This window comes from Temnothorax americanus, unplaced genomic scaffold, assembly GCF_048541705.1.
Source record: "Temnothorax americanus isolate GAGA-0224 unplaced genomic scaffold, ASM4854170v1 Scaffold11, whole genome shotgun sequence".
Lineage (NCBI taxonomy): Eukaryota > Metazoa > Arthropoda > Insecta > Hymenoptera > Formicidae > Temnothorax > Temnothorax americanus.
Window position 1 is genome coordinate 3492047 of NW_027509242.1, and position 19761 is coordinate 3511807.

The following is a 19761-nucleotide window of genomic DNA, read 5'->3' on the forward strand; positions in this document are numbered from 1 at the left end:
ACCCCCTAAAGCCTGCCTCGATGGAAACCCTCTCCCGGGCCCCTCGTTCCTCGTCGTTTTGCCCCGTCGCGATAACACGTTGCTTTGGTACTTGTTAAGGCGATGGTTTTCAATGACAGCTTTGTACTTCTTTGACGACTTCTCGGTTGATCGGTATCGATTTGGACGTCCGAATGGAACGGATAATGTTCTAGACATTTAGAAATTACTTTCCTTTACCGAGCGACACAACGAATAAATTAATTTAGTACAGCTAAGATCTACGGAATGTAATCTGGACTGCAAATCCTTCGGGAGGTATAATCGAGACTTGTTGAAAGTATAAGAGGAATCACGGTAACCCTTCTGTCCCGAGAGAAGGCCCGGCCTTCTCAACACCTCATCTCTCTAGCGTGCGTTGATGATCTTTGAAACTGGTTGGCTCATTAGTATGTGAAGGTTGGTGCCACCTACTGGGCGGGGCAGCGGGTCATTGAAACAATGGTGTTGTGACTAGACATCATCGACCTCATCGGGAAGCGGAGTAGCCGATTGATTTCAGTGATGATCGATAGATCTTTGTTCCTCCACGCGGCTGCTCGATCTTGAAAATGCCTTCGCTCGTTTCTATAGGAGCTCATGAGCTATTCTCGATTACGTAATTAAGAATTAATATATGACTCTCGTTATATTTCCGCGAACAACTCCAACGTCCGCTGAAATGATTTTGGACAACAAAATTCCTGATAGAGCTCTTGTATGATTATGTTAAATTGCGATTACATTATTAATTGTTCATTTTCCAGCGATGCGCAAGCACAAATGCCGGAGCGGTATCACGGTCACGACCCACGTGACCGTTTTAAAGGATCGCCAACAGCCACCATCAATCAAATCGACGGAGAACGGATTCTCTCGCTGCGTACTGGTCCATTAATTATCGCGCAATGCACGGAGGAGAAGGAGGAGGAGGAGGAGGAGGAGGAGGAGGAGGACGCGCTTTTTTTTGTCGCCGTAAAACAACGGGGATCGGAGCGAGCGGGCGCGCAGGAACGTCGCCGCGGTCGTGAGTACAGGTAAGCCCGATGGCATTCTAACTGGACGCTCTCTCGTGGACCTAGCTCTCTTCTCTCTCTTTCTCTCGTCCTCTCTCGTCCTCCTCTGTCGAAAAAGGGTAGAGAGTGCCAGTCATATATTAGAGAACTGTTGGGGACACCTAACAAGCTGGCAGAACACGTTTCCCAGAATCGGGGGTACCTGGCCCCGGGTACCTCTACGAGCAACCCTCTCTGGATCTGTCTCCGTCTCGCTCCCACCTCCTCCACCTTTCTCGCGTCCTTTCACTGCCGCGTCTTTTTATCGTCTTCTTTGTCTCTCCGTTTCGTTATTCTCTTTTTTTCCGGTGCTCTCTCTCTCTCTCTCTCTCTCTCTCTCTCTCTCTCTCTCTCTCTCTCTCTTTCTCTTTCTCTTTTCTCAACTGTCCTTTCTACCGCGGCAATAATCCATGGTGTATTTCACGTCCGAGAGGCGCGGATGGATATTGTTTCGCGCGCGTTGACGCCGGTCCGTATTTTTTCCCCGTTCCTACCATCGCGCCGTGCGAGTTGAATTCTGCGGTTTTTAACGCTCGCGAACGCGAGAGAGTTGCCTCAGAAAAGTTCTCTCGAACAGTTCTCGCGTTGCATTATGTTGCCGGCTTTTGCGTCGGTCATTGACCAAACTATTATAGCGCACGTCGATATACGAGTACGCGAATTGCAAGCTTATTTGTAGAAACGATGATTTTTAGATGGAAATTACGTTGCTTTTTTATCATATAAAAATATAATATATGAACTTTAATTTATTTATTAGCATATCAGTCTTTTGCAATTGTATGTACACAATATTTATGACATTATTACCTCGTCAATCAAATTTTGTTATTTTTATATCTAATAACCATCTAAATAGAAATAAGATATGATTGCGTCGCTATATCTGTCCATTGGAAATCAACGTAATCCCTCATAACGCCTAGAAAGATTAAATCTCAAGGAGTCAGAGACGTTTCTTACGTCGATACGCGACGATTACTCTTTACGAGGCTGTTCGGCAATCTCGTTGTGAGATATAGAAACGAATGCGAACCTATTCCCCAGCAGGCACGCCGGTGATTATTAATCCAATAGTTCTTCTTTATGTATCGCCGTAACCAGTTTTGCTGGTACTCTAGAATTACTATTGAGAAGAAATAACGCTCCGGGGCGCTCCGTTCACATCCTACTCGCTCAACGAGCATTAAACGTTAAATAAAAGCGACACACGCTGCCATTATCTCCGAGCTACAGATACGCGACGCGTCGATGAGCGATGAGAACAAACAGGAAATCATTTTACGTCTGAATGTGTTCGACACGTTGGAATGAAAATAATCTAAATAATCTTATGCATTGTAAAATCGACTCGCACGTATACCACGGAATAATCACTTATATGCCATTGCCAACTGATTTTTCAAACGAGCAACAAATCGCCGCGAAGTGGAATTTGCTTAACTCGTGTGAATTTCACGATACTCACGATCAGTACGGCGATGTTTTCCTCGGCGTTTTGCGCGATTTTCCGCATTGTCGAATTAGCGTCCGTGTGTGTCGCGACGTAACGATTACTACCTACCTGCGTTAGGCAAGCTAATAAATTAATTTAATGTAGAGGCAAGGTAAGCTGCCGAGGAGATCGCTTCCTAAAATACCCGAACGAGTTTACCAGAAATAAAAAGAAGTCTTAATTAAATGAAACAGTCGCTGCGGTACTGCGCGACGCCGCTTTTGGATGCGGTCAGTAGTTTTACCCTCGCCAGTTCGGAATTTCGAATTTAGTAGCTTCACGTACATGAGAAGGAGAGACAAAGAAAGAGAGAAAGAGAAAGAAATTCTCGGAGCTTGTGTACAGCATATCTGTACGAAGTAGAAACGTGTAAATCCATGCACAAAAAAAATATTTCTTTGTTTACATTTTATGAAAATTGAAATAATAGACTGGAATGAGAAAAATGAGACTGGAGGTACAACAACGTTACGCGTCAGAGTATATGATAAGTATAGAAAGAGTATACCAACGAATTAATTATCTGGATATAAAATCTAATAAGATATTTTTTAAATACAGATATTCATAAGATGATATTTTTTTTATATACACAGTACGAAAGCATAATTTTAATTAAAAGGAAATTTTATCCGGGGAAAAAACTCTATATTTATTTGCGTTTGTTCGAAACGATGCGTCCCTCGAACACTTCTCTCAGTGCCTTGGCTCAGGTAGCTCGGTCCTGGTATCAGAAACACATCGTGTCCTACACGAGCCGCGTCTGATAACACTATTACCCGAAACGATTCACACGGATCTCGCTTGGTCTTTGAGTTGCTTTACTAACCGACTTATATCAGGAATTCTTTTACTCGGCGTAGATAACAAATTCAGGATTTATTACTTCATTCCGTAGATTTCTTATCGTACGCCGCGGTATTGCCAGCGTTTTCCATCACTTGTCAGTACCGTAACGTTGGTGTCGCAAAGAGATTGAGGACTTAATGCTGCACGTTCAAAGAAAAGAAACATTCAATATAATTTTTTGTTCTCCTCTCAGACGTAAATAACGGAAGTCTGGCGGATTATTCGTCGAGAAACTTAATTTACATATCATCAAGCGAAACGGCTAATTGAATTAAATGACGCAATTGATTAATGAAGGCGTAGTATCCACATGCATCATAGCTGTTGTCCATAAAACGTGTTTAGACTTCGAAGGATTTATATCAACGCGACACAATACGCTCACAACGATACATCACGGAAGATCGTTAAGCTCTGACGGGCGTACAAAAAGATTTCAATTCGCCTGCTGTCAGCTATGATAATTCTCTCGATTTCTTCCGCGTACATAATTGCACGGACATTACGCTTTTACGTTACCAAATTATTTTTGAACGCGCACGTGTCTATACGCGCGACTGATACGTTGCGCTACAAGAGGCATTTTATGAGGCTGTAGACATGTTTGAAATTTCGTATTACATACGACTATGAAAAAAAAAGAAACGGTAAATTGGAAGCACGATAATTTTTTTACTTCTAGAGTATACGGCACATCTAAGAATATAATATTGCAATAAATAAGTATTCGATTAAACGGTAAAATTATAAAGTTTACTCAATGTTCACGTAAAACGTCATTGTTCTTGTTAACATCAACCATGTAACATTTTAAGTTTGAAAGTATAAAGTTTAAAGTACAATCCGTTGAATTTATTCTATCAATTATCAATTTTTCAATCGAAAAGCTAATGTATTCATTATTTTACTTGTTCATATTATTTCTAAAAAATTCTTCAGTTATCTCGAAGTAATTTTCTAAAGATCTTTTTTTTAACGCTTTACAAAACAATTGTTAATATATCGTGAAATCAGATTGCATCGCATGTATTAAAATCGGACACAGTGGATACTCTTGTCATTAATTTCGGTATATCGACGAGCATTAAGAATTCCGGGGAAAATTCCCTCGATGACAAGGGTGAGTTCGTGAGAGAGGACCGGTGAAAGGTGGGACGTGATGCAGGAAGGAGGGATGGGGGTCAAGGGTAATGCATTCCGTGAGTTGACACTTGTGGCTACAGCCCGAATGTTTCGGATGGTTTTCTCTCCTTCTTCGATCTTCCGTCCTCCTCCCCCCTCGATGTATCCCGATCCTCTCTCGTACACCACGGGTTCCACCAGCTGGGATCCAACACGGCGTGTTGTAGACCCCGACGACGAGCGGGAGAAGAGGTCCGGTGCTGAGCTACGGTTCGTGTTCTCGGTTCCTGGAATCGCTAATTAGTGTCCTCCTTGTTTTATTCCCATGCTGTTCGTCCCCTGCCTGAAAATGGGTGTTCATGTCGTGGCCGCGACATTCGTTCCCCTTCATGGGATATCTACCTACTATCGGAGACAGATTGACGCCCGGGATGACGATTCCATCTTCTCGCAATCGCAATGTGACCAGCGGTCATAAAATTTCTCTAATTGTAAGAATAATTTTTATTACTGAGGGCGTTCTTCCATTTGGCTTAAGAAAGTATTCTAATACGTATATACGTATACGTATTTGAAAATAGTACTGATAAAGTTAGACGTGTTTAGGGCATGTTTCGTTTCTCTAATAAAATTAAAATTAACAGTTTTTTACTAACCTTACATAAAAATGTAATAGAAAAATGTCATTAAATTTTGACCGATGCGCGTATGTAGAGTGAAGAAGATATTTTACAGTCGTTGCACGCTTTATCGATTTCTTCGACGAATTTCTCGAATGCCTCGCACTTCTTCTCGACCCTTCGCACCTTCGAAAAGCTTATCTTACTTCGGCGATTTGATCCACGCGGGAGATCGCCGGATGGAAACGGCCTCAATTCTTGGAATCACTAATTAGCGGCTGTCTCATTTTCTTCTTTTCTAATCGGTAGCGAAAGAACCAGTCGACGAATCTGATTGGGAGAGACGATCGTATCTTACGCGACATCAATCTGTCGCCTGGAGTGACAAATCATGCGTAAGCGCGCACTTTTATAATCACGAGTTTAATAATTCAGATTATTATTAATGACTTTCAGTGCTATCTTGCAACTCTATGAAAAAGAATTATACAATGTACGTCAAATTATAGAAGAAAGTAAAACGCGATGTAGATAATTTTATATTTTATTTAAAAAATGGAAAATTTTAGAAGAGAAATGAGATTGTCGCTCTGAACATACATCTTTTAAACGTGTTTTTATTTTTATCTGTCTAGTTGGAAAAATATCGCATTTTTAATAACTCGAGAAGTAAAACAATTTCGTTAAAAAACTTACGGGAGAGATTATTTCATAATATACAAAATGTATTGCAACTTTGGAGGAAACTTTAAGCACATATCATCTTTTTAAATTCAAATTCTACCCACGGATAACCTTCGAAATCTGGCATAAAAATTATAATGATCACCGGTAAGTGTGTCACTTCCGAGGGATTCAGAATTCAAAGGGATTTGAAGGAACGCACGGCCGTCCTCAGGGCGTGGACTAGACCGAAGCAGGAAGGACTGCACGTGCGTTCTGCGACGACGGTCGGATGTCTGCACGTCTTTCGACAGCGACGACGCAAACGACACGACGGCGGAATAAAGCGGGAACGTGACCGGCGCTCTTCGCAATTTACGTCAAAAGCGGCGTCGTGGAATCCCGCATACCGAATAACGACGTCGTCCTGAGAATAATGTTCCCTATGTAGATCCGATCCCGATAGGAAAATACCGCGCGTCTGTCCCTTTCTAGGATCTCACGCAGAAAAAAGGAAATAGCCAGGACACGGTACACCCTCCCGACGGTCGTCGTCACAAGTGACACAATCGTTTATTTAGATACCCGAAACAACGATCTAACAAATAATTTCTTACAGAGTTACTTTATTTCTCACTTTTTTTCAAGATTTTGTTTTATATTTCAAAATCATCAGTGCAATAATTATCCAAAAATACTTCTCTTTTTATCTGGCAATTTTTCAGAAATATATAACAACACGGCGCGAATGTTTCCGAAATCTTTTATTCTCAAAAACGTGAAATTATCTACATTACGTGTCGCTTTTTCCTAATTCGATGTGCATTGTACAATACCTTTTTATATAATTATATGTTACGTGATGAGGCACTTTCTCATCTTCGTGAGTAATCGACGCTTAAAGGGTTTGCCTTGTCTCGACGATGGATTCCCTTCCGCGAATCACTGTTCGCTGCAAGGAAAGGGTGAAGGGATGGAAAGGCGCGAGGAAAGAGGAGAGCCTCGGGGCTGCAATCGAACCGTTTCGCGGCGAATACTCTCCGGGCGCGTGATAGATAATGACAATTTCGTGTCAGCGGTCCCGCGGACAGTTCTAACGAGCGGCCTTTACCTCTCGCACCGAGCTGGAAGGCCCGTACGAATGGAAAGAAGGCAGGTCGGTCGCGTCCAAAGGAAACGGAGCAGAGAGACGGCGCGGGGCGAATCGTCGGCACAATGCGCCGGCATCGAGAGCGACCGGTGCCCGCCGCGTCCCGCCAGCGGATAGCAGTTTTTTGCCCAATTGAATTGAATGTAAAACACGGCCTTACATCAATCTGAGCCGCGAGGCTGAGTGACCGGATTGATTTAAGTATCGGCTTCACCGCGGTCTTTAGGGCTTTCGTACGTGCCCGTTTACGTACGGCTATACGGGGTAAGCAGCGATCGGGGAATCGATCCGGTGTCTCCTTCGGCGTAAAGGCGCGGTGGTGACTCATCCGGGAAACCTTTCTTTCAACGCAAATTATTATCAAATATATCACCTTCGACGCTATTGTGTCATCGCGAACGTTGCTTCATAAGTATAGCATAAATACCAACGACGACGTTTAAGAAATTATTTGTTGAATGAATTAAGAGATACATATTCGTATATCGGCAAGAACAAATGATTGTAAAAATTGTCGATTTCTTTGATTTTAATAACGGTTCGAGATGTTTAAATTATTGGCTCACATTCAAAGAGTATTGAAATATATTTTTAAATATACGAATTAGTAGACACAGAGACTGGGCCGTAATTGTGTCGAGCGATCGATCAATAGCACGCTATCACGTCGAAGATCGATCACGATGAAATAAAATTTCGTTGGCCGGATAGAACGGCGGAGGTGTTACAAATTACGTTATGACCACGACGAGAGTTTTTCTAAGATGTCAATATTTTTTTCCCCGAACGCGCGCCCGCGCGCGGGGACCACCGTGTTCGTTAACACGGCGCACCGAGTCAATCCATCAGAGGCTCGATCGAATCTGCCCTGGCCTGATCACCTTAAAACCCGTGTTCTTCCGCCGAGGGAATCACGAATAAAGTCGGGTCCGCGGCTCTGAAAGGGACGTATCGTTCGGACGTACGCAGAATTTATAGTCCTGGATTTTCGACGAGAATGCCGCCGCTATAACCGCGGTCGCAGCATCTGGAGCGTTTTATGATAATTGGATGTGTGGCATGTCGGCACCACGTCTCGCCGCCGTATGATGGATTTTTTGTCACGTCCTACGAAAACGGAGGGAATATCCCTCCGTCGGAATAAATCCTACCGCGAATGCCGATCGCCCTGGCTCTTGCACGATTTTTCTGCCGAAAATAATACCCCGTAAAACTGATCTAGCCATCGATATCGCGCTGTTGTTAATTTATGCCGAAAGCGAAGTTGAAGTGTTGGACAATAAGCGATAATAAGAATTAACTCACTTACTTTTCCGCATTTACTTCGTACAAGTGTCGATGGCTCGTTCGTTGACTTACGACGATCGGAGGTCCACTGTAAATCACCCTTGCGGACTCCACGCGGTTCTCGTGGCAAATGTGGCACGTAAAACTCGAGCTGGCCGTCGCTGCTATTTCAGACGTCCTTAATGGTATAAATGTAGCGTTCCACGGTGACAAACTCCGCGAGCGAACAACATTCCCGCCTTCGGTCCTTCTTTTTCGCGTCGTTCCGAGCGCGACGAGAAGCTCATCCTTTTGTTTCCCGTGCTCTCCGCGTCACTCTTCTCCCTCGCCTGCTACAATTATGCCGATTTTTCGCCTTCAATCTGATGTGTGCAGGATTCTCGTTTTCTCTTCGCGGAATACAACTAATTATAATGAAACATATAAAACGTCTCACACAATCGCTTATCTTTAACAACGTATTTTGAAAATTAGTTAGATCGCGTAATACATATCACATAACTCGTAGATGTATCACGGCTTCCCGTTACTCAAATTATTCTATCCGATCATTCGTATATTGCTTCACGCCGTTCACAAACCGGAAGCAAATTACACGTAAAACGGTAAAAGTTACTTATTCCGTATAAATATTACAACAGTAATTTGTATTATTCATCATCTATTATTCTGATTCCTATATTCAGATTTCGCAAGATATCTGCTTCAATGAATAAGTAGCCAAGTCTGCGTGTCATTAATTGCGACAGTGAGTCGTGTATAGGCCTGACTAATTGCAAGTCTAAGTATTCGTAAGAGGTAATCACGTTTAAAATCTTTCGATATTGTCGCGATCACATTTCGATAAATGGTGTGACACGTGGAGCGACCCACGCTGGTGCCTGCTCGCTCGGCTTGTATACCGTACGAATGATAGAGTAGCTACGCAGTTCCGTTGTGTATCACCTTGTTGTTGTTTGCGCAGCGAGACCAAGGCTTCTTCGAAATCCAAACGGTAAAAGAATGTTCACAAACAGATCGACTTGTGCCGCTGTTCATTCACTCGAGTCTCGCTGCGCGTATGACAACAAAGTGGACAATAATTATATCTGTTGAAAAATATATTATATAGAGATAGATCTATCTCGCACCCCGTTTTAAACATTTTACTGTTTTAAATTTTCTTTTAGATTGAGAGTGTGAAATAATATATGAATTATCGAATTGAATAATTTGAATAACGGAAAGTTGTGATATATCGACCATTTATGTCGCATATTAACATTTATTTCGCCAGAATATTCAACTCGAACGTATGGTATTGTTTTCGGTTATATATTTTTGGACAGTTTATCTCGTCTTACTTAGCAATTAATTCAACTTGATTAATTATATGTGTGTGTACACAAATTTCTATATACATATATAATTAATTCCTTATATACATGTATGTGCGTAAAAGTAATTGTTAGATGATGCTTTAATTATTTCTTATTTATTCACGGATTTTTTAAATCGCACTGAATTTATTAGCACACTTTATTGAAAAGAATATTGAAAAAGTAATTATATAGACGTGAATAGCTATTTTCGATTAATTTCATTGTCATTAATTCCCAGAGTATGTTATTAAAGTATTATACAGTATTATATCATGAGATACTCTGCATACGCGAACCATTTACATTTTTCAACTTCACGAAATGAAGTCAAGCGCGTTAGATAAGGGTTGAAGTATCACCGAGCAAAGTAGTGTTATGCAATTCACTTGGGGACTTAGATGCGTTTGGGACCTGTGTCCCAGAAGAGCGACAATTAAATTAAAGAACGACAATAAAAGAATCGCGATCGGTGGCTGAGCTCAGGTGCGGTCGAAGTTGCAACAAGTTCGGGCATCTCTCTTTTCGTTCGTCTTTGCACACGTGTGCGAAAGGGGAACGATGCTAACACGCACGCACACGCCGGTGAGCGTGACGCGGACTGGAGTAGTGGATATACACCAGCGAAAGTGGGTACGGGGCACGAAATATCCAAGTATACCCAAAGATATACCCAAACTGTTGTCTTAAGGTTACCATATATTACGTCTCATGCCGTGGGGTCCCAGCGTAGTCCTCGTCCCACTTGCGTACGTCCAGATCGAGCCCTCCCTTTCCCTCCCGAGATAGACCGAGGGGAAGAAAGCCTCCGAGAGGTCCCACAGACCCCGTGTCGTCGCGAGCATTCCTGGAGCTGATTTTATTTGTAGGATGTCAACCAGTCGCAGGCGAGGTGAGTCTCGGGAAAGGGGACGTAGAATGTAAGGCTGAGAATCGGCAGGAGAGAGAGAAAGAGAAGAAGAGAGAGAGAGAGAGAGAAAAAAAGAAGGGACGAGGGAGAGAGAACGAGAAAGAGCGAAGAGGAGAGGTGCATGGGACCCGGGACTGGACCCAGACCGGACAGGACCACAAACGGCAATTAATTCCCCTCTAGATTTATCGTGTCGAATCCCGTCGATCGGGCCTCGCGGATACTATTACCCTCGCAAGTACCGATGATTTTTCGGGGCTCGCAGCGCGCGATGTCGTGCCAATCATTTCGACGCTTCAACAAGCTGTCTTATTAGAGTCCGTATTATTTGTACTGTTTTTTTGTATCTTGATTAACAAATTATCAATAATTTGAGTATACTAACAAGTGATGCGCGCTTATAAATGTCATTAAACGGGAATGGTTTTAACAGAGTACATTTTAATTTTATGCGATGTTAATAAATCACACGATATTATTACGCGATGTTGCACGATTGTTGCAACATTATTACACCCGTCGCTGCGAGAGAGGGGTTTTATGACGCGCGTTATAAAATTTAACAAACGTCCGAGTAACAATATTGCCTCTGATAATAATCCTGCGCACGCAGACGGTTTTCGCGTCACGAAATTAGCCCGACCGTTCATAGAAACGTAACTCAGCGCCGCCGGCACGAATTTCGCGTTTCCTTAAATGGCGCGGTCGTTTTTTTTCTCACATTAAACGCATCTGGGATGAAACGAGGAAGTCCGAGACACAATGACGATGCGATAACACGCGCTGCTTTACGAGTTATATTCATTTCCAGGTACGTGGGCTGAATTCTCGCGCGGCCTCGTCACCGCGCGAGCGCGATTTTTCTTCTTTGCTCTCTCTCTCTCTCTCTCTCTCTCTCTCTCTCTCTCTCTCTCTCTCTCTCTCTCTCTCTCTCTCTCTCTCTCGTTACGTCTCTCTCTAGTCACATGTTTCTCTACTTGTTTATTTTTTACACATTCGAATCTTGATATATCAAGTGGAATATCAAACGAATAAGAAGTTATTTCACTGGCATGCGCGAGTTTGAATTATGTCGTGAGTCTGTGGCGTTATCAGTCGTACAGGGCTGTGTGCTTCCGCTTTTCTTTTTCTCGCGAAATCCGGCCAGCGATCTCACGTGGCTACCGTTTTTGATTATCGAGCAGGGACCATTTTCTTTTGCCGTTCATGGCAGATGCGGCCGCGCAGATAAGGATGACCGAGGGTAGCTGTCGAGGCTCCTCGACGTTATACTGACTAAATATCGCCCCGCTTAATCCTATTAAATTTATGCGCGCTCGTAAGGCAAGAGTGATCCGCTCGGTTCTCACGGTATGCGCTGCCAATGCACACGAATACCTTCAATCGCGAACGTATTAATAACATAATTAAATAAATTCATTTTTTTTGACAGTACACGAATCAATTTAGAATCAAAATGATCTGAATTTCTTCATAAAGAATTATAGATTACGTTGATCTGTAAAGAAAGGAGATATTGCTGATTGCAATGATCCTGTGATATCGGATTTATACACGGAAAGAACAGTTTTGCTAAAGTATCTAATAAAAATTTAGCTAGATACCAGATCTGAAAACAATTTTGTTGCACCATCAAAATAATTATAACAGGTCGCTGAAGTATAATGATAACGCTGAAAAAATTTTGATATTTTTGTAATCAGTTTGAGTGTTCTACATAATTATTTTGATAGTGCAACAAAATTATTTTCAGATCTGTATCTAGATTTTAGATACTTCAACAAAACCATTCTTTCCGTGTATTAAACGTGCGGTAAAAGTTGTTTCATCCCAGAGTTATTCTACAAATCGTACATTTGTTTATCGTTGTTCCGATGGTGGATTGAGTTACTTGAAATATACATTTTTTTTTGTCGAATATCGGTACACACGTTTTTCGAGCTATCTCCATAGGTGTTGAACGGATCGAGAAGATATGCGGCGCACATTCGGATTCACGAAAATATTCTCATCGTGAGAGTCTTCCCTCGGCAGAAATGAATCTCGAAGCGCGTACGTCCATCGTTCAGCTTGTAATGGTCCGTGGATTCTCGTCACGACTATATAGATCCTTGGGTGCCGGCGTAGTAGCTGGGACTGCCCGCTGGGCGTCCCAACACTATCGGTCCCGCATCAGCCACGGATTTCAGAAGCTACCACCAACTTACATACATATATACAGCAGCGTGCAGGTTTACGTGCGTTTGCGCTCGCGTCTCTTGTGTGCGGCGAGAGTCCTTACGACGACTCCCCGCTGCAGTAGCAAAGTCGAGTTGCGCCAATCGCGAAAAGAAAAAGAGACTCGCCCGCGGCCCTAACGTTATCGCGAGCGATGATATTCTCGGGGATCGGAAGGTGAAACCCGCTCGCGTCGACAGTCTTAACTGACTCTGTTCGCCAATTTGTCCCCTTTCGGATGATAACTTGCTATTAAATGAGCGTTATGCAAAAGAAGAAGTTAAGCGTTAATGCGTCTCTACCGTTGAAAAATGGACTCATGTCCTCTCTAGAAAAATATACATATTATTGTTATATCTTACCGAGAAAATAATTTGCCGCATAGTAGTATAAATTTTAAGCTACTTAAAAAGTTTGTTAGTTTCCAAAATCTTCAAGGAGAATGATAAAGAAATTATAGAGTATATTACGCATTCATGATTTTAGATTTTTATAAAGTTGATCATATCATTTCGTTCACGCTGATTATAAAAAGAATAATGTGTTTTGTATGTTTCAGGTATAAACTTTTAACCTGTGCCTCTACGTTCGGTGAGTGAATTTAACAGAATTTTATTTAACTTAATAAATTATTGAAATGTTAATTTTCCTTCGAATGGGATCACCATTTGCAATTAAACTTAGAATTCGGACATGGGCATTATGATTAATAGATTGTAGCACCTTTGAGACATATATATATATATATATATATATATATATATATATATATATATATATATAATATATTATAAAATATGATCTGTTCTAGACATATATATATATATATATATATATATATATATATATATATACTGTAATACTGACATGCGCACAATTATAGTCCGACATGCAATTCCAATTATGTGACAGCGCGTTGCATAATCGATTAGTTATTACCTCGAGCAAGCCGTATTTTTCAGAGGCAGAGCTGGCAGATTGCCTTTTCGCGTGATGTCGCGTTAAAATGACGAGCCATATTGTTAGTTCATTGAATAAAATAATGCATCTTTTTTTAACGAACTACCGATCGCAGCGTGCGATGTATATCGACGAGTAAAATCTCTAATAAATCAATATTGCAAAACCACTTTTGCCATGCTCCCGCAATAAAAGTCACATTCTAAATAATTAGATATATTCTTCTAAGTCATCTATAAGATCTTTTAATCTTTGATTACTATGATGCAGTAGTTAATTTGACTCTATATGAGATATTAGAAAAAGCGTATATTTTGTTTGATATTTCTCGTATTATAATACCGCATTTTATCGATATCTATTTATGAAAGCGTGGCATAATGTATTATTAGTAACAAAGTTAGCTACATTCAATTGAATGCCATGTCTGTAAGAAGAACTAGTTCATCTAGTTATTGCCGTCCTTTCAAGTTTCCCTTTAGTCACGCCAAATATGCCCCCGCGTTCTCCGTGAGTTTCGCAGCGCCTCTTTCTCGCGATCTATCGAGCCATCGAGGGCCCGAAACGAGGCGTATGCGGCGGGACTCGGCGAGAGGTCCACGCGGTCATTTATCATACAGGAAACAATAGGAACTGGCAAAACACGTGCTTCGCGCGCGCTCCGCAAAACCAGCCGAAGGATCAGAAGGAGGGAGCGAGAGAAAGAGGTGGCGAGGGAGGAGATCGGGATGACTGGGAGGAGCGCGGGTCCAGATACATAATACGGCGAGGAGGCCGCGGGCGAAGGAGGGTAAAAAAAAGGAGGCCGCTTTCTTCGTCCCGACGCAGGGAACGGGGTGAGTGGCGGCCTCCCTTTCTCTATCTCTCTTTCTCTCTATCTCTCTTTCTCTTCTTCCCCCTTCATTTGTTAAAACAATATAACAATTCATTTTTGTCACATCCACCGTCGAAGACCTTTTATTGCGACGGGCCCCTCGCTCCTCGAGCATGCCGGATCGTCTCGTTGCTGGCCAAACTATTGTCAACCGCCGTCGATTCCTCCTCGATCCTCGGACAACTCGACGCAACGATTCGAACGGGGACTGCCTTTGATCTGTTTCTACTCTTAATCTTAAATTAGGTTTTTTCGCGCCGCGGCGTAGATTATTCTCAATATTATTTTTTACGATTTTCTAGATCGATAAGGAAAAAGAAAGTTTTAATTTTTATTTACACATCGCTTTAATTTCCACATATGACTTGCATCTTAGTTTATACACGAATTCAGCGTTTAGTTATTCATTTTCTCGAGAGGACCTACGATCTTTTTGAGCACAGAATAGAAACGTATTGAGTTATTTTTGATACTTAATTGCGAGCTTCTATTGGCTAAAAGCACGATCGAAGTCCATGTTGAGCCTAAGAATAGGTCAGGGCCGGACAGTGGTGCTTGCAAACGTCACGCGAATCGCCCACTCACGCGAGACTTCGCCTTTTATTCGTTTATCAGACACGATTCGATAGGAAAAATGCTGGGGTTTTGATAGAATAAGGCTATCAACGGTGCCTTGACGTTTATAAAATTCTTTTCTCTTTTCATACTCTCGTAATAAATGAGTTGAAAGTCATGTTTTTTTTTGTAATGAAATACAAGTAAAAGTGTTTATTATCTGGAATTATAGGTTTCGATTTATATACGGTAGAAGAGTCGCGGAGAGAAAAGAAGAGGGTCTGTTTTAAATATCGCATTATGAGAGACATCTCGATATTAATGCGCCCGCGCCGGTAAATATCAACCGGATGAGGTACTAAGTGCGTCGGGACGTTTATTACCGGGAATGCGACTGTGTGCACGAGAGCCTAAAATGTGACGATAGATTTGCAGCGAGGAACACCATTATGGATGGCCAAACCATAGCCGGTCTTCCTGGTCCCTGCCCATAAGTTAACTGCCACCGGTCGGTCGGTCCTGGCCGCATGAGAGATACTCGCAGCACACAGCGCGTTATTTACATATTTATATATTAAACGTTTGCTATGGGCTCATGCATGAAATCCCCTTGTTTCGACTCGGCGAAAAATTCGCGTGTCTCCGAGAAAGAATTATTAGAAGCGAAATCCCCTTGGTTGGAAAATATCTGCATGTCCGTTTTTCTAAACTCGACGCGATATTTTTCACGTTCGACGACGTGCAGCTGAAACGACTTGTAATAATGAAACGATCGACACTCTTTTAAATTTTATCGTAACATGTATATCCAATAGAAACAAGGTTTCGCTCCAGCGAGCAATTAGAGCGTTAACGGTTTTCTCTACACGATGTAGATGTTTCAATTTTAATTTTGATAGTACGATAAGATCTTCATTTAACGTTTCTCATATTAGTTGCGATCGACGCAAGTACTCGACAATCGCTTCGATAACTGTTGCAGCTTTTATCGAAGCAGATATGCGCACAGTTATTAATATACCGTACGAGGGTCACTAGCTTCGCGAACATTATTCCGCCTTCGCGTTGGGATGCGTGTATCCGCGCGGCACGCACCTAAATTTCTGCGCAACGCTGAACACTGGTCGATGCATATATATTCGCGGTCGTCGCGGTACATAAGTCTCGAAGTAACGCGATAGGGCAACGACAAGCTGCGCGTTATTAAATTACCACGATGAGAGAACGGTCCTTTTTTCGCGTGACCACGGATACTCTCGTTCGGCTTTTTGTGTGTCGCGACTCGTGCAAATTTATTTCCCTTCCCGATTCGCGCTCGTCGATTTATGACGTGCCGGCAAATTACGGCGGAGTCTCTCGCTCTGTAACCGAGAGAGAGAGAGAGAGGTTGCTGCTAAAAAGTACCTACGCTCCGCGATGCCGCAGTTTTTACCGCAGGCATTTCTCTACACCTCGGTTACTTGAACCGTAAAATTATCTCTGGAAAAACGTGATAAACATGCAGAAATGCAGCTCGATAAAGGCTTATTAATTTATCAATTTACCGCGTAGTAATATAATATATTATATTAGGATAGAGCGGGGACAAAAGTAACGCGTGGTGAAAGTAACAACTCAATTATCTATAGCTAAGCTAGTTATAGCTTATAGATATAGCTTAGGGGAGACCGGGGCTAAGCCGACACTATTTTTTTAAAGGCAATTTTTAATATTTAATTAAAATTTTTAGACAAATTTTTTTTTAATGGTATATATTTAAAGAGTGTTTCTTCAGGTACAAAATTGATTCAGGAAGTTTTGCTGTACGTCGCTTTGTTTTGCCGCCAGGAAAGGAAAAGTGTGACGCGAAGACAAATTTTCAAATTGAAAAATACCGGGGTAAACTCGACACTTTGCCTGATCGACACAATTTGATCTGAAACTTATTTTTTATTGTTTGAAACTAATATACATTTGTTTATCGTGTATTTAGAAAGTACAAAAATTTTGAATTAAGTAAAACAATCATTGAAAGTAATGAGAACAAAAATTGTTGAACAATTTATGCAAGTAAATTCACGATTACACGTGCGCACGCATTTGTCATGGGCCATATGCTGCATGCATTACAAGCATCGTTTATTATTGGGAACCAGTAAAACAGCGCGTCGACTTAGCCCCTGTCGACTTTGCCCCGCACGTCGTTTTTTACTTTTGGTTACTCCAAAAATATAAAAATTTTGAAAATATGCAAAAATTATTATCGGATTCGTATAAAGCGTCAAATTTTCCATCAAAATCACTTACCGGTAGATTCGCAAGAGTAAAGCTCGATGAAAGAGTAGACATTTTCGAGAGATCAGAAAACGTACCTTTTACTATCAAAAACGCTTATGTCGCGTTAAAACGTACACTATAACTCAGAATGTTACCAAATTCTGTTGATAATACTGGCACATAAAGACGCATTTACAGTAGGAAAGGCAAGTTTCTACGATAGATTTAAATTGGCAAAAAGCCTAGTGTCAAGTTTGCCCCGTTGTCGGCTTAGCCCCGGTCTCCTCTATAGTTATAGCGTGTTCAGCTTCATCCGTTAACCAACATGCGCCTCTATGCCTATAACTAAATATATTTGAGTTGTTACTTTCGCCCCGCGTTACGTTTGACCCCGCTCTACCCTACTATGTAGTAATTTACAATAATATACTTACTATTGACTTTATTTAAGTCACTATAGTGATACTCGCGTGATTACTTTATCATATGATTTCTATAAAGTATATACTTACGTGTAGAGTTTTTCTCAAATAATTTTAATTATAAAATTAGAAAAATCTTTAAAAATGGTTAACGGATAATTGTTCCAGAGATTACATTGTTTAAATGAAGAGTGACGCTAATTTTATAATAGTTCCTGCCACTAACGTCCCTCGAAACTTCTTCTGAAATCTCGATGCCTATACCGAACACGGATATTTGACACACCGAAATTTTTCATCACGGTTTATTTTTCAACGGTTAAGGTGCATTCGGAGAAAAGTTTTTCCAGCTAATTTAAGTCGTTTACGACTTTGCTTACGTAAAGCACGTATATACATCTTGATAAAGTTTCAAGTTACTAGGTCGAGAAATGAAAGGAATAAAAAAAANGCTACGTTTATATTAAATATATAGAACGTTCGCGTATAAAACGCAACGAAGAGCGTGTACTATGCGCGCGGAGGGCGGAGGCAGACACGCGATGTCGTGTATGTCCTTGTGTGTTTGTACATGAACGAAATGAAGTTATTACTAATGTACATACTATCGATCAGTCGTCGGAAGACAGACGTGGCCGCATAATCTCGCGTCCATTCCTTTTTTTTTTCCTTCCCCGCGTCGGCCTTCTTTCCCCGCCGCGCGCGCCACCCTTCCACCGCCCCCGCGCCATTTCGCGAATATGCCGTGACGAAGCGCGCGCGGGCGAGCGTGAGCTTGCAATATTCGCGCGCGGTGAAAGAAAAGCGTTTCCGACATATTTCATGCGGCGAAGATAACGCTTACGGCCACCACGTGCGAAACGTGTCAGAAGGAACTGTGAAGATTTATCGCGTGCGCCATCGGTGCTCCATGCCGCGGTCGCGCGCGCACGCGCCTGGATCGATAATTCCTTCCTCGTTTGCTTGCTCGCGGGGCTTGCGAGCTTGCAAAGCGGCCGGCTATAACGCGATAAAGTCGTTAGCGCGCGCATTATCGCACGGGGGACCAGAGCGTTTTCCAAGGCCATCGAAGCTACGTAAATAATATACGCGGTTTTTATGGATCGTGATGGCCCACCCCCGATCTTGTCGCCCCCCCCCCCCCTCCCCCCCCCCCCCGATGGTCGTCGTCGAAGCGAGGACACGGATTTCTCGGCCGAGTTGCAGCCCTCTGACGTTTTAACCCCTTGATGCGGGGTCATCAATTCACGCGGTTTGGAACGTTTATTTTTGTCGGTTTTGTTACTTTTTTGTATCTATAAGCTTTGGACGAATGCCATCAAAAAGAGAATTAAATCGAACGATAAAGAGAAAAAGATATTTCGTTTTTCCATAATACGATGGGGTTTTGATTGTGCCCTTAGCTATATAATAGAAGCCCGCCGCGTGATTATAAGCATCAAGAATAACTTAATATATGTTTATATTCTATAATGATTGCGCAAAGATATTATCCGCATCTAGCACATAAATTTTTCAGGATCTTTTCCATTGAATTAACTATAATTGCAGTCGTCATTAATTAGCGGCAACCTTCTGTGGTGTCTCTGACCTCGAGATAACTAGTCGCGAGATAGTTCTACCGTTCTGTAATACGCTTTACCGAGAAGACGCACGGTCGGGATGACAGAAATTGATGCCTAACGAGGTGGCCGAAAGTAACGCATAATTTACATGGTCGCCGGGCCGCCGCGGCCTCTCGAGCGATAAAACTCAGGCACTTCTCTTTGTGGCGCGCGCGCTGGCCAGGCCGGGACTCTTGATTTCGTATGCGATCCGCGGGGGCTCGTCAAAACGCGCCGACTATGTCGCGGGGGCCTTCCTAATAAAACACGAAGAAGCCGGGGAGAGAGAGGGGAGCCGCGCGTATGAGCCAGCCAGCCTCTTATGAGTAGCTTTTCGGAGCTGGAA

At 42.2% G+C, this 19761-nt stretch overlaps 1 protein-coding gene across 1 annotated transcript in view; it reads left to right on the forward strand.

The window, feature by feature from the left end:
• The window catches only part of LOC143905691 (uncharacterized), a 262762-nt gene that overhangs the window by 12606 nt on the left and 230395 nt on the right, over positions 1 to 19761 (forward strand). Inside the window, exons 3-4 of the mRNA XM_077421251.1 lie at positions 786 to 1055; positions 13304 to 13335. Coding sequence (XP_077277377.1) covers positions 802 to 1055; positions 13304 to 13335 — 286 coding nt within the window. The 5' untranslated portion in view covers positions 786 to 801. The remainder of the gene's footprint in view (positions 1 to 785; positions 1056 to 13303; positions 13336 to 19761) is intronic.